This window comes from Triturus cristatus, chromosome 2_2, assembly GCF_964204655.1.
Source record: "Triturus cristatus chromosome 2_2, aTriCri1.1, whole genome shotgun sequence".
NCBI classification, from domain to species: Eukaryota; Metazoa; Chordata; class Amphibia; order Caudata; family Salamandridae; genus Triturus; species Triturus cristatus.
This window is the reverse complement of record NC_140582.1, coordinates 630,021,113-630,045,051: the sequence shown is the minus strand read 5'-3', so window position 1 is coordinate 630,045,051 and position 23,939 is coordinate 630,021,113. Positions and strand designations below refer to the sequence as shown.

Here is a 23,939-nt window from a genome sequence, read left to right as displayed (position 1 = left end):
GGGCACGTAGAAAGAGGGGTGGACGGACGGCAGACAAACGGCTGTATTGCAAAAGTGTTCGCAATCACGATCAAAGCGAAAGACGTGCGGCCGAGTGGTGCTAATGACCCGTGAATGGCAGCTGCACGCTCACGTGAACGCAAGCGCTAGGCCAGACAGTAGCACTTTGAAAACTCACCTACTAAATGTCTCTCCGAGCCAGAGCATGCGCTTGGCTCAGCGAGACCTAAAAACGGGTATCTACAATGTTCGCGCCAAAAGAAGTGAATTCTAAACAGCTCCTCCTTTCCCATACCATCTCAACATAAGGGATATTCCTAATCACTGAACGTGCATGTGCACTCATTGCATGTAGCATTACATTGCAGACTGTCTCTTTACTTCACAATGTGCTTTGGATCATTCCTTCTTTTATATAGAAATGCAGATCCAAAAAATCGTTCTCATTCTTATGATGATTTATAGTTAATTTAACATTTCACGGGTTATCATTAAGATAACAAAAATATTCCTGTAGGGCCTACGTGGAACCAGACCAAAGGCAGATACTGTCATTGATGTACCTCCCCAGAACACGATGTGCTGTGTCCAGGGGTAGGCACCTCTGCCCCATGCATGCTCCCTCTCATACCTCCCCAAAAAAGAAGCAAGCATAAGAGGGAGCAAAACTTGTCCCCATGGCTGTACCTCGGACCTGGTAGTACCATTGTCAGTCATGTAAGAAAAAATTATTTGTCAAAATTAGTTCCATCATTTCTAGCAACATGCTTCCTGCTTTTCAATATGCCCAGGGAGCATGCTTCCCATGTGTGGATGTCTGGTAATTCTGTGACCTCACGTGAAGTGGTGTGAATTGAGTGCCAAGTGCCTGTAGAGCAGGGCAGGACCACAGAATGTGCATGAGATCCGCAGCGGGAGCTTAACAGCACGGACACTCGGAACAGTTTCTCGGGGAAATAGCGATGGAGTTGAGCCGGAGTCATGTAAGACCTGTGTAGGATGAAGAACTATATATTCTTTATGTGCGAGTTGTGAGAGACCTTTTTGGGTAACTCTAGTGCCCGCTCTTATTCCTTATTGTGCTGTACCCTCCCGAATTCATCTTCCCACTTTTTACGCAGTGCTGTGAGGGGAGCAGCCATCAGTTTGTGTGCGGCTTTGTAGCGACAGGTAATCAGGTGCCGACAGACACGCATAGCCAGGACAGTCTGAAGCACTGAGTGTGCTATGGGTTCCCCCTCCGAGAGGTCCCAGTGGGTGTGGCATGTATGACTGAGCTGTCGGTGTAAGAGGAACTGCTCAGTGGGGAAGTTTATTCTCCTTTGCTAGATGGCCGAAAGGGAGAAGTTAGCTCTTAGCAAATAGGTCATCCGTCATGAGCACCAAGTGGTCGGTCCACACGTACAGCTCCCCTGCAATGTAAAAACCTGGGTTGTGAGGTAGGCCTACTAGGAGCATATTTAGGGTGTACAGAGGAATCTTCCGGGAAAGTCGATGTATTTTAGCCCTGCTTGTCTTTGCTACCCTTACTTGAAGGAGCCAGGGTACTGCGTGCTGAGCCTTCGGTAGGAGTAGGCGTTAGATCGCAGGGATCAGAAGGGGCCCAGATTCAATGACAGCCATTGTAGCTGTGCTGTAAGGAAGTATGTCTCGAAGCATGGGGCTCTGAAGCCCCCCTGGGATAGTGGCAACTGCAGCTTAGCAAGAGCAATGCGTCTATGCCTCAAGCCCCATATGACTGTGCACAGGATAGAATCTAGTTACCTGAAGGAGTGTGGTGATATTACTTGGAGATTGGTAAAATAGTATAACAGGCAAGGCAGGATAACCATTTTTCTTAATGCGGCCTTGCCTATAGGGCCCAGGGGAAGAGATCGCCAGAAATGTACCTGCGTTCAGATTCCTGCCAGAGCTTTGCGAAGGTTCCCCTTGTACAAATCCTGGTGTCTGTTATAAAGGTAAACCGCCAAGTAGCATGTTGCCTGTGCGTGCCAATTGAGGCGGGTGTCCCCGAGATAGACTGCCCACGGTTGTTGGTCAGGGCAGAGTGGGTATACAGCACAGCTGATTTTGCCCAACTAACCTGAAGTGCTGCTATGGTGGCATACTCCGCCAATGTGTCCCAAATCAGTGTGAGGTCGGTCGCTATGTCTCAAATGTACAGGAGTAGGTCATCCACGCATAGAGATACTGCGTGTGTCGTACCTGCAAGCTGGATGCCCCACTCATGAGAGTAGAAACCCCTGTCTCATACCACAGCCAACCGGGAAGGCGGCCCAGGTGCATCCATGAAGCCAGTGTGGAGTAGAGCAATCTGGTGTAGGCTAGAAGTCTTGTTCCAACCCCCATTCGGACGAGCACTATGAACAGATAGTGCCACCTTATATTATCAGATGCCTTCTCCAGGATAAGGCAGACTGACCGTGGGACCCGCCCTTTTACCTGGTCCTGTACATGGAAGCGGTGACAGATATTCTGCGATCGGCCAGGACCTTGCCCAGGACTTTGTAATCCGCTCCGAGTATGGTGTTGGGTCTGTAAGAGACTAGCAGTGTGGGGTCTCTGCCAGGCTTAGGAAGTGAAACCAATAGGGACCCGCGAAGTGAGTGTAGGAGATCATCGGTGTCTAATACCGCATTATACATTGCTGCCAGGTACGGTGCCAGGAGGAGGAAAAGGTGCTGTAGTACTCTATGGGCAGAGCATCTAGCCCCGGTGCTTTGTTTCAGGCTAGGTCGCAGATGGCCTGCGTCACATCTGTAGATGTATTCTCTGCCTCTAGGGAGAGCCTGGTGGAGGCTGGAATGCATGGGAGAGTTATACCTTCCTGAAATGTTGTGACAAGATCTGACGATGTTTTGGGTGGGGCCTTCTATACAGGCGAGTATTAGTCATAAAAGGCCTGCAGTATATCAACCTGCATGTGAACTGTGAAGCCTGCTAATTTGACCACTTAAGTGATGGGGCGGGCCCCAGGCTCCTGCCAGATAAGCTAGGCCAGGAGCCTGCTGGATTTGTCTCCCTAGCGATGGACTTTCGTCACATGGGCTGTTATAACGTCACAGGTTTTCTAGTACGGCGACGTAGGCGGTTTTTGCGTCTACTAGTCGGTATCTGCTGCTCTGCTCAGCTCTGCCAGGATGGTTTCAGCTTAAGTTATGGCCCTCTCCAAGACCCTGCAGACACCAGAATTCTGTTAAATGCAAGTTCCACACATTACCACCTTGAAGGTGTCGCACTCCAGCGTCCGAGAGGAGGCAGTGTGGTTTCTCTGCTCCTCCCAGAACACCAGGTCTTCCAAGCAATCTTGTGGTAGCTGCCACGTCGGAGTGGGGGTGGCATTTAAGATCCTTGACGTGTGCTTCATGGTCAGAAACTACTCGTCCCAGATAATCTGTGTGGTGAAACAGGTACCAGCGGGTCCCTCCTTTGTCTGCACGGCAGTGAGAAGTTTCTCTGTAGGGGTAAAGCAATTCCTCGGCAGTGTAGTATATATGTGATCTGTATGTTATGGGGGTCACTTGTCCCACATTTGAAACTACATGTATAGTCTGAAGTGCTAGGTATAACTCTAATTACTAGGTTTGTCTTATTGCTCCCATGTCTGTAAGTAATTCATCTTAACTTGTCTGCTTGCAGTTCAAGTAAGATCGCTGTGTATGTTTTTGTCCATTTTCTCCCTGAAATTGAGGGAGTGATTAAATCATATGTGGCTTAACCCGCTCAGCGAATTGTGGCAAATAAGCTCTTCCAAAGTCCAAACACCTGACCAGGGCTTGCAACTTTGTCAATGTGTTTGGAGGTTGCAAAGTAGCACACTTTTGTAGGAAGTCCTATGCTAAACCTTTGCCCTCAGTGGATAATCTATATCTAAGGAAAATCATGTTAAGATACACAATCTAAGATGTTTGTGCGTTTATGTTGTAGCACTGTTGGGCTACTATAGTCACTATTATGTCCATTCTGTCCAAATGTTCTGTTACGTCATTTGTGATGTGGATATTATTAATGTTGTTTTGTATTTTTTGCTAAGTTTGTTATGAATTCAGTTCTATGAGAGTTTATACTACATGTATGCATGTATATGCATTTATATTTTTATAATCTCAAACTATTCTATATGAATTGCCTGGTTTCAAAACTAAATAGGGGAATGTTTGTGGTGTAATGTAAAGGCACTATTATCCCTTCATGCTGTGATGGATCTAGGATGGGCCTTGTATCGCGCTTTGCTTTTGAGGTTTAATGGGTGTTGAGCCTGGACTTGGGCTCACTGTGTAAGGGAATCGCACGTGGCACAGAATATGTAAAAAAGTACACACACACACACAAGAAAACACATTATGTAATTTATGACTTTATTGAAATCAACATCCTGGTCTAGTACGTAATATTCAGATGAATGAAACTAACAAACTATATAATGACAAAGAAAGCAATCAATAAACAAAATATTAACCAGTTGTTCAAAAACCCTCTCTTCTAGCCCTTAGAAAATTAATATTCCCTTGCCATAAACACTGCCTACGTATACTCTAGTTGGCATACCAAAAAGCATGTCATCCAAATGGATGCCAGCACCAATCTTCTCTCTAGCATCCTGCTTCATTGTTGAAGTTTCCCAGAGTAAACCTATATGCTCACATTAGCAAGATCATAGCTAAGTTATCAAGGAGCAGCACAATCATTGGGCCATTGGTGTTTCAATCAACTTGGCTATGCTGTTAGACACGTACATGTCAATTGCCCCCCAGAGAAGCTCAATGACAAAGAGCATAAAATGTAAACATAAGCACTTGTTCCAGAGTAGTTCTAACTCCACTACCCGTAATGTGAAAATGTAATCGCAGCTCAAATGTTAAACATTATTACTTTGCTGCTCAGAGTTTGATATTTCAGCATCCTAAAAGTGCCAGTGAAATGAAGGCACGAAATTGTCTTTATAAACCTGATACAGGCGGCCACAGACCAAAATATTGTATGTTATGTTTCGGAGGAGTGGTAGATCATCAGATATATAGGCTATGGGTTTCGTGTCTTTCTGTGGTTTACAAACTCTGCATGGATTAGCAAAATTTAGATTGAGTTATTGGGTATGAATTATCCCAAATGTATTGCATACACTTTGCAGTGGTGTGTATCTTGCTCACTTGACATTCGAGTATTGTAAAAAATATGAGGTTATTTAAAGCCTTATATTGTAAACAATTTGTTTAAAATGGAAGCCCTAATTAAACTGAATTTCATGTCAGACGTCAGAACAATATCGGGTTTGGACCTGATGTTTTTTCAATTTTCTTTTGCAGATGGAAAGTGGTGGATCCTTGATGACGGCCTGTTGAACATAACTAGTGTGACCTTTGAAGATCGTGGTAAATACACATGTGTGGCTTCCAACGCCCACGGTAGTGTAAATAACACGGTCACCCTGAGGGTCATCTTTACCACTGGGGATATGGGCATCTACTATATGATTGTCTGTCTTGTAGCTTTCACCATTGTTATGATCTTGAACATCACCCGGCTGTGCATGATGAGCAGTCACTTGAAGAAAACTGAGAAAGCCATTAATGATTTTTTCCGTACAGAAGGAGCAGAGAAGCTGCAAAAGGCGTTTGAAATTGCTAAGCGTATTCCAATCATCACATCTGCAAAGACTCTTGAGCTTGCCAAAGTAACCCAGTTCAAGACTATGGAATTTGCCAGGTACATCGAGGAGCTGGCTAGGAGCGTGCCGCTCCCACCTCTCATCATGAACTGCAGAACTATAATGGAGGAAATTCTAGAGGTGGTTGGACTGGAGGATCAGGGGCAGAACTCTGTGGGGCCCGGCCCCGAGGGGCAACGTGGTTGTGATGGGGTGCTGTCTATTCAAAATGTTTTAAAGCGGAGGGATTCTCCCACCAATGACTCTGATGCCTCATCGCTCCATGATGCACCACCGCAGCAGATTGCAATAAGGGTGTCAGTTCATCCATTAGTTGCACAAGATTCTCTTGACACCCAATCACAGCACAGTGCACAGTCTGAGAACAAGGAGGAAGCGATTGCACAAGCACCAGCACTTTCTTCGAAGCTAACCACAGTTGTGTCAGTTGAGGACTCAACTGCATGCGTTATTTATGAAAGCCATGTATAGTATCCGAAAAATCTATGCATATCATTAAAGCCAGGTAGAGCTCCTTATGAAAGTCAGAAGAACATTCCACTTAGCCTTATCAAGAGACTCTATCATATGTAAAGCATGCTGGAGATATAGGTCAATGTTCATTTGGCAACATAATTGTGTCTTGTAATTTCTAGCCCTCAGAATTCTTTGTTAGAATTATTTACCACTCGTATGCTTAGATACGATTGATCTCTAGGCCAACAGTTTTTGGACTTGTCTTTGTCTGGGAAATACTTACTTGTAGGCTTAACATCCAGAAACAGTTAATCTTATTTCACAGTCCATGCAGTAGCCGTGTTTCATAGCACGCTATAGGCAACAAGCCATAAGGCCCCCGCCGATAGGCAGCAAGCGGTAAGGATTATCCCTAGTGATTACAAGGCACTGGTAGGAGCCTTGTACCTCATCACTTAAAGCCATCTTGTCACTACTAGGGTGATTGTGGTACCATGATATGTTCTTTTGAGTCTGTTGCCACCTTATTTAAATTTTCTTGAACCTACACTTCACAGTGGGAGAGCAAAAATAAACCATGGGATTAATTATTGCGTATGTTGTCTAGCTCCCGCTTATTGCCTTCCTCATTTTACATGATTATTTTGCTTTTCGGAAACCGCCATCTGGTTAAGCTAATGCACAAGAGGCACCACTGTGATAAGCACTGTGATAAGCGGGTCTGTTTGCCAAGAAAAGTTTTATTATTTGCACTGAAAACAATCATACAGCTTCTTGAGAAACAGATGCAAAGACGTTAACTTCCTATTCTGCTATGTGTGTATATAGCACGAAATTCTCTGCTGCTGTACCCAAAGACCGTAAAAGAAATCGCTTGTAAAAGAAAGGAAGGACTGTAAAAGAAACTTGGGGAGCAATAACCCCGGTGATACGCTCACATTTCCCTTTCTTTGTCCAGACAGCACCATCTTTAATGATGAATTCCACAACTGACATGTAAAAATCTGGGTGAGGAGGATGCACAACATGAAAGGATGCTAAGAGTAGTGTGTTAGCCAAGCACCTGTATATGCAGTTCCTGTTAGAACTGGCACAATTTCTAACAATCACTTTATATAGAACCCTTCCTTCTGGTGGAGCTTGGTTCCGGCCATATACCCCTAGTGTATCATAACTTGAATAGCCCCTCTATCTCCACCATTCATGGTATTGGGATTAGAGCGCAAAACCTGAAGCCTCTAATCTTGCTCAGTAGTCCAAAACGTCCAATTGGTAACAGAATAGTTTCCCCTCCTATCCCTTTCTCTGTGATTTTAACACATTTAGACTTTGATATGTTGAGTGGTTCTACACGATCTCCTGATGGGTGAGATGTGGTCAGTGGTCATTTCTAATTGTCATACTTGATGGTGTGAAATATTCACAACCAGTCTCTGGTTCTGAAACTGGTTATTGATCAACCAGCTTTTGTGAATCATCTGTAGTGAGAAACATAGCCAGTTATGATGCAACATGATACCAAAGGCTTTCTTGTGTATACTTCCTGCTACAATACCCGCATTAGAGTCATGTTATACAACATTTATGACTTCCTTCTGTGGTGTTGATGCACATGCATCTAATCGCTTTTCTCAATGTCCAGATCCCTTGCGCCTCTCCTGTGAATGTTGTGTTATTTCTTTGTGGGATTGTTCCATGTATCATAACTCCTGAGAGCTTGATCATTTGAAGCATCTGAGGGAGCTGCATCTGAAAATAAGATGCATCAGTCACTCGTCAGTGATGAACTTGAATTACTAAGATATGCTTTGAAGAATTAGCAAAGGACCTAGTTCATTTAGTATTGCTAATCTTCAGCCCTCTTTGCCACATTTTTAGTGTCCTGAAGGGCTTTTTTCTTGATGCTATTAACATCCAGCCTTGGAAGTGTGATTGTTTTTCGACTTCTATAACAACCAAGAAGAAATAGTTAAGTGCTGATACCAGTTGTGTTACATTTGTAGAATATAATACATTTATACATGAAGCATTCATCTATGACTTCCATATATATCTTCATGACATCATAAGACCAAAGAAATCCTGAGTTATAGCTCCCGATGGATGATCTGGTATGTGCAGCATGACTGGATTGTCACCTTATCTGGTGCATTGGCGCACATGATGTTCCGTCAACAATCTCTTCATCAGACCTTTCATGCAGCTACAGTTCACCTATAACCTTGAAGTGGCATGTCCACCATCTTCCGCGGTAACTCTTTAGGGATTACGATCTGCTCAACCTAAGGAGAGTTCCACTGGAACCGACTGAGAGTTCGCTCAGAGAGTGTTTGCGTATGATAAACTCTAAAGACCGAGATTTTGAAAGGCACGAGCCCCCCTCAGGTGCATAATCATGCTCTTGATATGATATATGGAACTTAGATGCCGTTGTGACTTTATTCACTTGCTGCATATCAACCCAAGGTGTAACCTTGCTTCCCTCGAAAAAATGAGATATGGAAAAAGCTTGAGTCCTACATACTGTATCCTTTCAGAGGGGTTATTGGTCTCCACACTAGATTAATCTCTCAGAACTAGCTGTCCATAGGTTGTCACTAATAAATTTTCAAAAACCATATCGTCCCATAGCAGTTTTTTTATAGATATTTATCTGCATAGGTAACAATCAGATTTGTAATTACTACAACTCTAGGAGTGACGCAACAATGCTCGGACATCAGCTGAGCTACGCATTGTGGTGAGTTTTTGATAGCTGTCCAGATGCAATGCAAAAATATGGCAGCATGGAGATACAGGAAGTAAATGTTCACTAAGGAAAAATATTTTCAAGGCTAAGTCAGGAATGTAAATTTCGTGTTGCTACATTGCTCATCTGTGACAATAGCATGTGCTTGAAGTTGGGGGAATCTCCTCCTGAAATCTACGTCCTAACGTGTGATTTACAGTGTTTCTCTACGATTCTCATTGATAGGAAGAGAGCTAGTTACTAATTGGTTCTTATTGCATTGTCGCAGTAATCACTGGAGAAGTTTCACATTGCAGCTCAGACATTTTATAAATCATATGGTGTCACAAAATAAATATATTTTAAGCTATATATTTACCCTTTCAGTGCAGTGAAGGAAATTAATGCGTTATAGGATGGGAAGCTTATTTCACAGGCCATAGATTTAACCACCACATTGTATGGGGGCTTCTTTTACATCACAAGAGCACCCCATCATGAAAGGCCTGTTCACTCTGTCTGTTCCTCTGAGTTCAATGCATGTCATCAGATCTATAACTAAACAGGTTTTTTATCAATGAAAGCAGTACAACGTGATCCTGAAAATCCTAGGTAAAAAAATATTGACAACCTCACCAGACTCATCGTTTGGTGTATCATTGCACGATGGACTATTGTACATCTCAAAAGTATACTGAAATATTGTTTTATTATATACCTTCTGCATTCAGAAAGACTTAAAGTGAAAGCCAGACCTTCTGACTTAGCCAGTGTTTAATTCTGATGTTGATAATATCTGCATAGTCACATCACCTTTGCCCTCCATGTGTTGTCTCGAAACAATTATTTCTATATCTGGTGTAGAGCAGCTCGGTTTGCAAATGTGTCTTTTAGGCTTTTTCCTCTGCTGCAAACTATTCAACGGAAAACTCTTCCTTTTTCGAACATTTCCTTGGCGTGGGACAAACCTCCCTGCGGGTTCTTTTTGAAATTGTATAGAAGTGTCCTAAATTGAATTACAATACAGGTAGTGAGAGGACTCTGTTAACTGCAGGGCTCTAAAAGAACAGAAAAGACAGACCTATACTGAAACCCCTTACCAGGATTATGAAGCTAACAATTCAGCGTCACTAGATGTTCACACAGAGCCAGCACAGTGTTTTAAAAAGTACAATCGGTTTTATGATGAAAACCTGCATTCGGCTCTATGCTCAGGTTGCAAAAATAACCCCTTTCTTATATTCCACATGAATGTTTGCCCCTCACGTCGCAACTTGTGGATTTAAAAAGCACTTTAAAAAAAAAAAAGATGTTCTCAAATAAGCATAGTACAGGCGAATAAATGATGGTTTGTGAAAGCTACGTGTTCTATCTGTACACTCGTCTTCGATGAACTCCTTCCCCTTGTTCACCCTCAACCACTCTGCCCTCTCCCCGACCCTTTCCTACCCCGTCCTATCTCCGTCGGCAAAGCACCAATAAAGATGGTGAGTGACATTAACTAAACTCCAGTTGACAAAATAAGGTCAGCGGGGGCTTTCTTTTTTTGGGGGGGAGGGGGGCGATTTAAGCCGATTTACTTTGTTTATGCGGTGTTTTGCTGTGCTTTGCGATGCCCCATGCGTGCATAGATTATGACCTAGAACCCTGCCTTGCCTGTTGCCGCGTGAGCGCCTCACCATGCGCCGAACGAGTTCAAGGAGCTTCCATTCTGGGCTTGTCAGGCACGCCACAGGCACGTATCTTAAAAGCATGCCGGGCGCTTCTGGCAGCTTGGAGCTGATAGGAATGTGCGACCTGTTAGATTCTGTTTACGCAGTGTTTACTTTAATAGTGCGCCACTGGAATGTACTTTATGTAGCGCGGGGAACAGCAGTCGCCGAAGTGTTCACCTAGACAGTTGTTAAACAAAGCCATTAAAAATCACAAACCAAACGATTGCTTTAAATCATTCTTTGGAGTCACTCACTGAATATGTATCATTGCTGAATTTTCACTTAATCATTTAAAAATGGTTTCTGCTTTATGGACATTTGCTGGGAGGTAGGCGGGGGGGATTTGGACATCCGAGAAACCGGAATAACTGGGGGAGGGGCATTATCGTACCGATTTCTAGTTTTTCTGCGCCTTTCCCAATTGAAGATTGGAGCTTCTTTTTTGGAGAAAACTATCCAGGAGTGTAATCCTGTTGTTGCCTGCGGCTCGCTCTACAGACCGCATGGAGATAATCTGCTCACACATAATCAGTGCCACGTTGGAAAAAAAATGGGACAGTGAAACTGGAAGATGGGATTTGCAGCTAAAAACGGACATAATCGCCTACTGTTGGCAACGCCCACACGGAGTAACCATGTAAAGAAGAGATAACTGCACAGAACTTGCAGAAGGACAGAGGCTATGCCAGGCTCTAATGCAGAACTGCATAACCACACCCACATCCCTGTGATTATACCATTCGAGTCAATGGGAAATCTCACCCATGGGCACAAACACCCAAATCAAATATTCAAATGTTATGCATAAGACTGGAAACCTCTAAATCTTTCCAAAAGTACGTTTAGCATATCCAGAAGTAACTAACTAATTACCCCATACATGATAAAAGAGAGAAACTTAGGACACATGTGCCATAAAAAAGCATGTATTGAAGGCAAAGGAAGGATTGGCAAGATAAAATAATTTTGTATCTACTGAAACATATGATTTGTATAATACACACAATCCTGACCCAAAATACATGAACTGTGTAAACAAAATATGGCACGCAAGAAGGCCTTTGGAACCACCTCACGAAACCCATTTAAACTGGAAGAAAGGACAAACAAATGCTCATCACTACACCGCTTGCATGAGCACAGTGGGAAGATGCTCTCATCTCTTGTGAGAAGCACCACAGCTTTATCACATTGGAAAGGATCAGCCCCTGGCTCTGCTCATTGGCACAGTGAAACGAAGGAGTAAGGCAAAATGTAAACACATTTAAGCATCATACAACACTGCACAACTTTACTGACAATGAATGCTCCCAGCGGTATCCCCTAAGGTCCCCATCAAGAACATACGACACATAATATCATACCCCAAAAGAGGACATCGGAGGTTATGCCTGCAGATTAAACATTATGGGAAAGATTTATGAAAAATTCAAGCAACGCAGGGCAGCAAGGCAATATGCGATACGTTGCGTAAAAGGGAGATTTCCGAAATGCGCCATATTTACAAATATTTGTCAATATTTCTGCAGCCTCCTTGCCCTGGTACCCCTTGTGCAGCCTAGCGCCAATGCTGGCACCCTTGCGCTAGGGCACAAGGGTGTATGTGTTACAAGCAGGATTGTTTTTGTGCTGGAAGGGACACCTTCCTGCACAAAAACAATCCTTAAAGGTATTTTCCTTTTTCCATGTGTGATGCAGAATGCATCACACATAGAAAAAGCATTAGCAAACCAAATAGGTTTCGCCTATGTGGCTTGTCCAATGTCTTTTAGCCATGTTGTACAGCAGTGTAGCTAAATGTTAGTGATTTGACATACAGTTAAGTAACATAGAGAAGAGTGGCATAGACGAGAGTAGACTAGAGTGGATTGGTGTAGGGTGGAGTGCCGTAGAGTAGAGTGGCATTGAGCAGGTTGGCGCAGAGCAGGGTCAAGTGCATAAGAGGTGTGAAATGCCTAGAGTAGAGTGGGGTGGAGTTTCGTAGAGTGGCATGGATTAGAGAGGAGTGGTGTAGAGTTGCGTAGCATGCATAGAGTAGTGTGGAGGGAGGTACAGTGGTATGGAGTAGAATGTCATATAGTGTAACGGAGTAGAGTGACGTAGAGTGGAGTGGCATGGAATGAAGTAGAGTGGAATGCAGTAACATAGAGTGGCATGGAGCTGCGTAGAGTCGAGTGACGTAGAGCACCATTGTGTGGAGTGAAGTGGAGCAGCGTAGAGTGGTGTTCAGTTGAGTGGCATAGAGGGGCGGAGACTGGAGTGGTATAAAATGTAGTGGAGTGGCATAGAATAGTACAGTTGTGGGTGTAAGTAACTAGAGCGTGATAAAGACTGCAGCTAAGGTTAAAGAAGCGGTGAAAGTCATACGTGCAAGTAGAGTGGGGTTTGTACTCAGTTTGTTCAACTCGGCTTCCCAGTCAAATTAGACTAGCTTTCTCCTTTGTAAATGCTGAAGAAAAAGATAAAGGACGTTGACCATTGTTTCGCATGACCCCTTGGCCGGGTTGGAATTATCACCGGCCTCGCGACATCGCATTGTAGTTCCACATCGCCATACAGTCCTGAAGAAGTCACGGGATACTTCCCACTTGTGACGAAACACGTGTTGGCTGGTTGCTTTTCGTTGTTTGATTCATTAAATACAGTTATATAACATACTGGTGTCGACCAAAGATATTCATTAAATACGAGACATTACCACTGTGGGTATATCCTCATCACATGTGCCCAGGACTGCACTCCTAATACCACATCTGTTGCTTAATTTGCAGATTTTACAAAACAAAATGTTTCTAGTACAAACGGATCATAAGTTACTAAGGGAAGAGTGTCACATGCACACAGTGGTACATCCTTTACAAATGTTAACAGATCATTTTTTTCAGTTGATGATTGCTGTTTTCAGGTGTTAAACTGGTACTAAAAAGGGGTAACTTGCCCATATAATACTAGTTGTTGTTAAAATGACAAAATAGCGAAACAATACGGCTACAGATTAAGCCGCGTTATTTGCCTTTTCTTGCATCGTAATTTTGTCAACCACGCTGCATAACTTGTCCGCCCACTGCTGCATAATTCTAGTGGCCCTGTTGAATGATGTCACAATGCCCCCAGTTCTGTTCAATCTGCATCACTCAAGGTTTTACAACAAATGCATAACCGGTTTGATAAATAAAAAAAAGATTATGCATTTCACACCCTTAGAGGTACTTAAGTGTTTTATATGGTACAGATTAGTTAACAATTCCTAGGTAAAGCAGTGTGCCTCATGTTTTTAAGCAGCAAGTCAGGTTACAGGAAAGAACACAAGGCAGCAAAGTACAACTCACGGTTTCGCAAGTGTTATGATTTACAGGGGGTGGGTGGGGGGGGGGGGGGGGGCTTAGGACCAAACTATCTGTTGTTAAAGAGGAATGCATGTTTGCTGAGATGGGACAATATCCAAGCTACAAATTGACAAAGCTTGGCGCGTTTCCAAAGTTCAGGGTTGAGACTTGCACATACATACCCTGATCTATAATGCTGAAAGTCTAATAAAAGTCTCTGGTCCGTGGTACCTAAATTTGCTTTTCTCCATTTGCTAAAACCGTGCTACATCTAAAATCTTAAATAAGCAGTCCCATAAATCCCTGGAATGAAAGGAGCATAAATGTGGTATTGCTTCTCACCAGAGGCCAAAGGAGCCATTTTATGTGGTGGCGCCAATGTGATATATGGAGACTACAGTAAAAGTGCCTTATTGTAGGGAATTTACTAGGATGGTGCAAGCATGTTAAATCAACATATGACGGGTAGCTATCATTGAGGGCACTGGTGCAAAAGACCAATATTGGTGGTAGACTGATTTAGTTTGGCCCACTCCATTATTTGCCTTGTAGGTCTCGATCAGACACACCTCCTTCATTAAGGTTTGTGCTGTGCCAGTGATACAAAATGATGTAATACTAAAAGGTACTGGTTCCAGTACCAAGCCATCATATAGCAAACTCTTAATTTCTTGGAGTTGTAGTTTATTTCAGTTCCATAACTGAAGAGCCAGATTACAATGTAGTAAAAGTAATGTCTACAGCTTATGTTACAGGTCACCACTGAGCATAAACATGAGTTTCTGTATTGATTTGGCATATGAGGAATGGGGGTATTTTCTGTGCAGCATTATCACATGCTAAATTTCCATAGGTGATTTTGAGGACATATTGGCCAGGCCAAAGATTGAATAGCCCCCTTCAAAAAGGTACAGCAGTTGGAAAGTGCATGCTGACAGTGGTGCAGTAACACAGATGTCCCGTATTATTAATTCCACTGGGGATGACTTAAAATAACAAGGTAAATTCTGTTGCACCTGTAATAAAAGCTTATGGATGAAATCATTGCATCCCCGTGACCTATATGGCCCAGATCGAGGGGAGTATTAAGCTGTAAGATGATGGGGAAGAGCAAGAGAAGACCGAGCAGGAAACAGAAGTGCTTGAAAGGTTACAGATAAATGACAAAGGCAAACTCCATAAATAGAGAGGGCAGAAAGTGAATCTTCTTGACAGCGGGTAGCGCTAAATGAAGTTTCATTTGTACTTTAGCATTGTTTGAGTCAAGGTTTTGAAAAATGAGCTGGAGCTTGATAAGCTGGCAAGGTGATCTGATCTGCTGGTTAAGATGAGATGTGACCCAAAAGTGCACCATGAACAAAAAAGAAATAAACAACATACTTGTACCCTGGAGCTGGCAAACGAAGCAGCCAACATAACTGTGGCACAATCGTACACCTGAATACAGTGACCCAGTCAATCCCAAACAGATGTTTTTTGTATAAATTATACTCTTGTGTGCGTTGAAATAAACTGTAGTTTGCACATGTTTAAATTTATGGAAATACCACAGAAGCAAACATTTTACACATGGCCACCTCAATGTGTACGCTCTTCCAAAAACAATCTTTGATGCAATAAATACAAACTTAAATTAGAAACGAGAAATTAATCTGCGACAATAGAGTCAGCAACTATCCCACAGGGCACAGCTAATAGGGGCAGGCCTCATGACTGAAAGCGAGACTTGGAGAATGATACATTCTAAGCTGTTGCAGGGATTCTGCTTATGCACAGAACTATGCACAGGAAACCAGGACCTCAGTGAATTGTGGTGTTCCAAAAACTCACCTCAGAACCCCTTATCCGACCAGCATCAGTGTCCCATTCGTTATCCGAGTTTATCTCGGCGGTCCTAATGTATAGACAACCCAGAACAAGCGACTTAGTGTATTCTCAGGAATGATGGGAATCAGAAATACCTGTTCGTAATTATTATCATACCGGTCCACAACAAGAGTAAACCGAGACACAGTAAAGTTTAAAGAGTTTATTTTATAAACCTCGTGTCCTAAGATGCAGTACTTTGGCTAACATAAGCAGACAAATGATTAAGATCAAAACCATCAGCATAGTTACAATACCATAGAAAATGAAAGGAGAAATCATAATAAAATGACAGTGGATTACAGCCACCTTCCTTTCGCTACTAAACTAATATTATTATTATTATTATTATTAGACTAATAGAAGGTCTCTAAGCTTGAATGGGGAACCCCATACCGTAAAGATCAGCTTAGTGGAATCGCATCACAGGATCAGGTATTCTCTGCTCCTGGGAAAGCTCTTCTTCCGAATGTGTGTAAAGCATGCAGCCTGCAATATTAAAAGCACTCGACTTTGAGGTATTTGCAGCTGTGTGCGTGTTATGGCTAAATAGTGGGCCGATCAACCTCAACCCAACAACATGCACCGTCTAGCGACCCAGACTGTTTCTTTACACAATGTTCAGACCAAGGTCGCAGCTCACTGTTAGGGATGTGAACAACAGACAGTTCTCATGTGAAGCAAAGGCGAGCAAGCATTTCTCAAATAATAACATGTAACTGCAGTGTCGCGTGCAAAAGCAGCAAAAGTGGCAAGATGGCATTCTAACATCTAACGCAGTTGTGCTAACTTAGCAATGTACGTATATAAATAGCAGTCCTCACTACAAAGCCTCGTGGAAGAAATGAAAGTTACAGAAAGACGTGGGATTGCAGCCTATGGTGCGGAGTGAAATAGAAACGAGAGAACAAGTCAAACAAATGTAAGGCATTGGATTGGATGGCAAACAAAAACTTTTGACTAACCAATTAAGCCTCCTAACAGAAATGCCTATACTTGAAAAATAAGCACAGATCAAGCGCTGTGCATGTAAAACCTAAAAAGAGTTTGTTCCACAAAAGTGGATGAAAACAGTACTTGGTCCATGGGACACTGATAAGAGAAGCACACAAGAGGAACAACAGGAAATAGTATGTTACAGGCAATAGAAACGGAGGAAATGTAAGTGGTAAGCACACCAACCAATGGAAAATTAGGCCAGGATGTTAGCCCCTTTTAAGATTTATATTAAATGCAATTGATTTCATAAGCACAGCTCAAGCGATCTGCAGGCAAAACCTAAAATGGAAGTAATGAGAAATGAACATATTTCTCCTGGTTATGCCAGGGACGCATACCATTTTGTTGCATTCCCAGGTTTACACTTCATTGTAAATCTGGGAATGCGTCAGAATCCATGGGTGGATGCATTGGAATACCCACACTCCACCCGTGGAACTCCTCACTGCAGCAAGGTAAAGCAAGTACACAAAGGGAATCACTGTTCCTTGTAGAGGATGAAAGTGGAAGAAACTTTTTGTCGTGTGCTACTCTATCTGTGGGGGACAGTGTGTCCTCATCATAATGCCCTCACACACCCGAAGGATGTCATGCTTCATCATTTGGGCTTTGCTCCTCGTCGGGCCGGCACTGCGATGCCCTACAGGTCCCCGAAGGGTCTCTTTATCGGGGATCTTTTGATGAGAAGCCGTTGGGGTGCGTGGGTGTAAGTGGCAGTGAGGTCTAAAGTAGTGTGTTAAAAAATGACTGGAGGGAGAGTGGGTACTATTTATTAGGGTGATCCCTCTGTCATCGTTTAAACAAAGTGTGTATTGCTGCTCTAGGGGATAACTAGCATGCCAAACTGGACTTCACTTACTCATATCAACCGCTGTCTTCAATAAGCTCATCTCAGATGGGTACAAGGTATACCATTCTGCATCACAAATGGATGCACATACACACGAGTGTCCACCTTTGTTGTGTCCAAGCTCTCCTTGACTCTCGTGCTCTATCCCACTTTCCAAATACGCCATTTGAAAGTTTCCACTCTATTCTCTCTCCACCAGTCAAAACACCCTTTCCACGTCATCTACAGACCTCATGATCAAAAACTACTCTTCTAAGAGAAATTCAAAATCATTGCAGCAAATACCACAGTCAGACACACTAGTTATTGATATCAAATCACTACCTGATCTACAGCAACAATAACAGAGAAATCCTTCATCTCCTCCCTGGATATTACCTTACACATCACGTTCCCTGCTCATTGCATAGGAAGCATATTGAATTTCATCCTCTCCAATCCATTCACCCATTCTCTATGGTAAACTCTGACAACTACAGCATCTCCTTAGCCATAACTCTCCAACCAAACCTGAAGCGGTACCTCTTAACCCCATAGAAGTGGCCACTTGCTCATTCAAAAATCTACCCAATACATCCCACAACATTATAGTACTGATTTGTGCTGCTGGAACAGTTAGTAATTTTCACTGGTATTGACCACCACACCCTCGGAAGTATCCCCTTGTCCCTCAGCGGTATCACTAAATTCTACCTCTAGTAGATAGATTTTGTCTTTGCTCTATTACTAACTGATTTAAATTGAGACGGCCATAAACATTTCATCTTCAAAACTCCGTCTCTTTCAGGCTTCCTAAAGGATTAATTAATCCTTGTATCCAATCTCTTCAATCTCAGAATTTAGCCATTGGAGGCTCTGATCACAACTGAGAACTACACAAAGCATCAATAATCCAACAACACTCAGGTCTACGTTAGGGTGCAATCAGAAGTTGGCATTTACCATTTCAAATTCTGCCCCAAGCAAAACTGAATGCCTGCTGAATACTGCAAATGATATGTGACAAAATAGAGTTTGACATAGGTGAGTGGTCTAGGCTTAGTACTTTCAACTCTGAACTTGAAGCACTTGTATCAATCCTCCCATGATATTGGATGCATGAAAATTAAAGAATTAGCAAAGGCTGTAGGTCTCTACTTTTTAACCTGTTGTCTTTGCCAGTGTTTTTCGCAGATGTTGTGCAGCATCACCCAACAAAAGGGAAAAAGGCACATTGACGTGAACACGCTCATGAGTTTGTGCACATCCTATCTGAAAGAAACACGATGGTGATAGATTCCTTACCTTAAGAATTACCCCAGGCATCAGACTGGATCCGGAAAGTTTTCGTTAGCAGTGCCCCTGCGCGTCGGAAGGTGGCGTCGTGCGGCTCCGCGTCCGGCGTAGGCGTCGTGATCGCCGGGATGACATTGCGGCAGCTACTTAGACGCCACCCTCACGTGCTGACGTCAGTTCTTTCTTTTTCCGAGCCAGCAAGCGCAGATCTGGAGAGAGCGGTACCCCCAGTCAATTTTTTACTGAGTTTTTGGGGACTTTTGTCTCTGTCTTTTTTGAGTCTTTGACTCCTGGTGTTATAGGGATGCCCATTTTCAAGTCTTGCAAGGTTTGTCCCCGCATGATGACTGTAACGGACCTGCACCGTGAGTATCTCTACTGCCTGGGGCGCGACCATGACCCCACGTCATGCCCCGACTGCCGGGCCGTGGCTCCGAAAACTTTGCGGGAGCGGTCCCGAAAGTTGCTTGAGGCCAGGGAGTGGGCTCCGCGCTGTTCAAGGTCCCGGTCCCGTGGGAGGTCAAGGGACCGGTCGTGGAGCCACCACCATCGTTCGACAAAGTCTTCGCACTCGGGATCAGGTAAGACGAAGCACAAGAAGCGACATTGCGCTTCGCCTAGCCTGTCGCGTGACACGGCTGAGGGTGCAGGTGGTGCCACCCCCACGGCTCCGGCAGAGCCTACGCACTTGTCGATGGCCTACCCGCCTTTCCCGGCGCCGCAGGCCCAGCTGCAGGAATTTCTGTCAGCCATGGCCTGCCTCTTTGGCCCGTCGGGCCCCTCCAGCGCTCCTCTGGGGCCCGCGGGTCTAACTGGGGGTTTTCCTCTTCTTCCTCGATGGCTCCGGCCCGGACACCGTCGATGGCTCCGGCGCCTCGAGACCCCCATTGATCCATGCATGGATCCCAGCCGATGTCGGTTGACCTCGTACGACCTCCACCGACATCGACGTCTACGGCACTGCCACCGCCACCGGCCTGCTCCCTGGCCGATGCCATACCCAGCTTCCACCCGACATGGAGATGGTGCCGAACTGGTGTCGATCGACGCCGATCCCGACGCCGATGGGGAATTTTTATTTCTTTCTCCATCCTCCTCCTTCTTTTCCACCTGCCCAGCAGGTTACAGAGGACGGGGAAGACTGGGAGGGGGTCTGAAGACCCTCTCGCAGCCCAATGCTAGTTAGACCCGGACTGGGCAGAGGATTTGGAGGACGCTGGTGATCTGGATTTCTCTTCAGAACCTGGCGCACTGTCTCCTTCTACCGTAGCTACGGAGGAGGTTGGTACTTATTCAGTGGTGTTGCGTAGGGCAGCAGAGGCTCTCCACCTCGAGCTCCCTACAGTGGCCGTCAGGACTAACCTCCTGACAGAAGTGCTTCGGCCGGTGGCTTCCTCTGCGGAGCCGCTGCTTCTCTTTAATGATGCATTTTCAGACGTTCTTTTGGGCACCTGGTCCAGGCCCAACACAGGGGCTCCTGTGGATAGGAACGTGGCCCTATGCCATCACCCAATCCCTGGCGACCCCATTTTCCTCTCCCAACACCCTACCCCTGAGAGCTTGGTTTTCCAAGCCTCTGCGTCTCCGAGCGCATTCCCTTCTGCACCTCTGGACAGGGAATCCAAGAAACTGGAGCAGTTTGGGAAGAAGATTTTCACTTCCACCAGTTCAGGGTTGCGGTCTGTGAACAACGCACGCCTGTTGGGCCGTTATTCCCACTCTGTGTGAGATACGGTGGCGCAGGTGCTGCCTCAGTGTCCAGAGGAGGCCCAGACGGTGCTCTCCCAAGCTATTGCTGAGGGGAGAGATGCAGCCAAGTTCACGATTCGTTGTGGCCTTGACACCGCCGACTTGCTGGGCAGAGCCATTTCCACGACAGTGGCGCTACGCCGTCATGCATGGCTGAGGACGACTGGCTTTTCTGGGGATGTTCAGAACACTCTGATGGACATGCCTTTTGATGGCACTCGCCTTTTTGGTGACAAGGCAGACAGTGTGCTGGAGCATTTTAAGGACTTATGGGCTACGGCCAAGTCCTTGGGACTTTCGGCCACGCGCACTCCTTCGGCTAATGCTTTTTGCTCCTTTTGTGGCCAAGGAAGGGGCGACCAAACACGTTTGTTTCAAAGACACAGACCTGCGCAGCAACAGTCTCAGCGTGGCCGTGGGACCCGCTGAGGTGGGTCACGGGCGCAGCGGGCGGGTCAGTCCACCAACTCCCCTGCCACCACTGCCTCCAAACCTTCCTAGTCTGGTGTTTGAGGCACACCAAACGCCAGTGGGCGGCAGGATTCGCCATCACCTCTCCCACTAGCGCACCATCACTTCGGACAGGTGGGTTTTACAGATTGTCCGAAGGGGCTATTCCCTCCCCTTCGAGAGCACCCCTCCAGCCATGCCACCTCAGTACCACCGCATGTCGGGGGATCACTTGGCACTTCTCCAGCTGGAAGTTGCGGCCCTCTTGGCCAAGAGGGCCATCGAGCGCGCTCCGACGCCAGAAGTAGGTCGTGGTTGTTACTCCCACTACTTCTTGGTTCCAAAGAAGGACAAGGGCCTGCGTCCTATCTTAGACCTTCGGAACGTCAATCGCTTCCTCCGGAAGGAGAAGTTCAAGATGCTCACACTTGCTCAGGTCTTGTCTTCCCTAGACCCGCAAGACTGGATGGTAGCGTTGGACTTGCAGGACGCTTATTTTCATATCCCGTCCTGCCGGCCCACTGGCGTTACCTGCGGTTCACGGTAGCCCACAAGCACTTTCAGTTCACTGTGCTCCCTTTTGGCCTTACCAGTGCCCCTCGGGTGTTCACGAAAGTGATGGCGGTGGTCGCAGCTCATCTGCGCAGATCAGGTGTTTCAGTCTTCCCCTATCTCGATGACTGGTTGTTGAAGGTGGGCGCGCCCCAGGCAGTCGTCTCCCACCTCCAGACTACAGCCGACCTCCTGCATTTGCTGGGGTTCTCCATCAACGTGCCGAAGTCGCTCCTGATTCCCTCTCAGAAGCTCCTCTTTATCGGAGCGGTTCTGGACACGGCGCAGTTTTGGGTTTATCCTCCCGAACAGCGTGCCCAGGACATTCGGGCGATGATTCCGATCTTTCGACCCTTGTCCTGGGTTTCTGTCAGGATGACCTTGAGGCTGCTGGACCTCATGGCCTCCTGCATCCTGCTGACCAATCATGCCAGATGGCAAATGCGGGCTCTGCAGTGGGACCTGAAGTGCCAGTAGGCGCAGAATCAAGGGGGCCTGTTCGAGTACGTCCAGATCTCAGAGGGCACTGCACAACAGTTGCAGTGGTGGCTCACGAACCAGTATTGGGTCAGCGGCAGATCACTCTCCCTTCCCCAACCGGAGCACACAGTGGTGACGGATGCATCCATCCTGGGATGGGGCGGCCACATGGGAGAGGCGGAGATCAGAGGCCTCTGGAGCTCTGGGCGATCCTACTTGCACTGAAGGCATTCGTTCCCTCTGTCAAGGGGAGAGTAGTGCAGGTGTTCACAGACAACACCACCGCCGTGTGGTACTGCAACAAGCAAGGCGGGGTGGGGTCGTGGACCCTATATCCGGAGGCTCTGCGACTCTGGAAATGGCTGGAACGTCAAGGCGTTTCCTTGGTGGTTCAACACTTGACAGGTTCTGTGAACGCCAGGGCGGATGAACTCAGCCGCAGGTGCATGATGGATCATGAATGGAGTCTTCACTCGGAGGTGGCACAAGGTCTCTTTCAACAGTGGGGAGAGCCTTGGTTAGATCTATTCGCCACCGAAGAGAACGTGCAATGTCAGCAGTTCTGCCCGTTGGAATTTCCAAGGCGGCACTCGCTCGGCGACGCTTTTCGTCACGAGTGGCGTTGCGATCTATTGTACGCCTTTCCGCCTATACCACTTCTACCCAGAGTGCTGAAGAAGATCAGGTGCGACCGGGCCCAAGTCTTTCTTGTGGCCCCAGACTGAGCTCGAAGAGTTTGGTGTCCCGAGCTACTCAGTATGGCGTGGATGCCCCGATCCGACTGCCTCTTCGGGAGGATCTTCTGTCGCAGCAGCAGCAGGGGACGGTCCTCCACCCGAACCTGTCCAGCCTCCACCTCCTTGCGTGGAGATTGAGCGGTGACAGTTGATTCCATTTGACTTGCCTCCTGAAGTCTGTGATATCATTCTGGCAGCCAGGCGTCCCTCCACTAAATCGGTATACGCCTGCAGGTGGAACAAACTTGTGGCATGGTTCACAGCGAAGGCAGTAGATCCCCTTTCTGCCCCTCTTTCAGAAGTCCTTTTGTTCCTTCTTTCTTTGGCCCGGCAGGGCTCTGCTCTGGGCACTATTAGGGCTACCTTTCAGCAATTTCAGCCTTTCTCAGGCTCCCTGATCAGCCCTCTCTTTCCAAGTCCCCTGTCATAAGTAGATTTCTCAAAGGCATTACTCACCTTTTCCCTCCTATTCCGTTTGTGATGCTGCAGTGGGACTTAAATCTGGTTCTTAATTATTTGATGTGCGCTCCTTTAGAGCCACTTCACAACTGTCCTCTTCGTTTAATGGCTTTAAAGACTGCTTTCCTGGTTGCCATCACTTCTGCTAGGCATGTGAGGGAGCTCCAGGCTCTTTCCTGTAAACCTCCTTTTCGGTCTGTTCATCCGCACAAGGTTGTGCTCCACACTAGTCCTTCCTTCTTGCCAAAGTTTGTTACTGCCTTCCACATCGGGCAAACTATCACCCTTCCCACTTTCTTTCTGCCTCCTTCCAGAGAGGAAGAGAGGCTCCACTGTCTGGACCCAAAACGTGCGCACTCATTGTACCTGAATCGCACACAACCGTTCCGGGTGGATGACCAGCTCTTTGTTGGCTACGTAGGCGCCAAGAAAAGCCGGGCTTTACACAAGAGGACAATCTCCTGCTGGGTCGTCTTGTGTATAAAAGCCTGTTATTCTCTGGCTAAAAAGGAACCTCCGGTGGGGCTGCACGCCCATTCTACCAGGGCGACTGCGGCCACTACCGCTTTGGGACGTGGTGTCCCCCTGCAAGACATCTGTCAGGCAGCCACGTGAGCCTCACTGCACAC

The 23,939-nt window shown here is 45.9% G+C and overlaps 1 protein-coding gene across 5 annotated transcripts in view; it reads left to right on the top strand.

The window, feature by feature from the left end:
* MFAP3L (microfibril associated protein 3 like) overlaps positions 1–8,742 on the top strand; it is a 465,114-nt gene extending 456,372 nt beyond the window's left edge. For all 5 annotated transcript variants that reach the window (XM_085641824.1, XM_085641828.1, XM_085641827.1 and 2 more), the window contains one exon: positions 5,307–8,742. In XM_085641824.1, the coding sequence (XP_085497950.1) occupies positions 5,307–6,139 (833 nt within the window). In that variant the 3' untranslated portion in view covers positions 6,140–8,742. The remainder of the gene's footprint in view (positions 1–5,306) is intronic.
* The last annotated feature ends 15,197 nt before the right edge of the window (positions 8,743–23,939 follow it).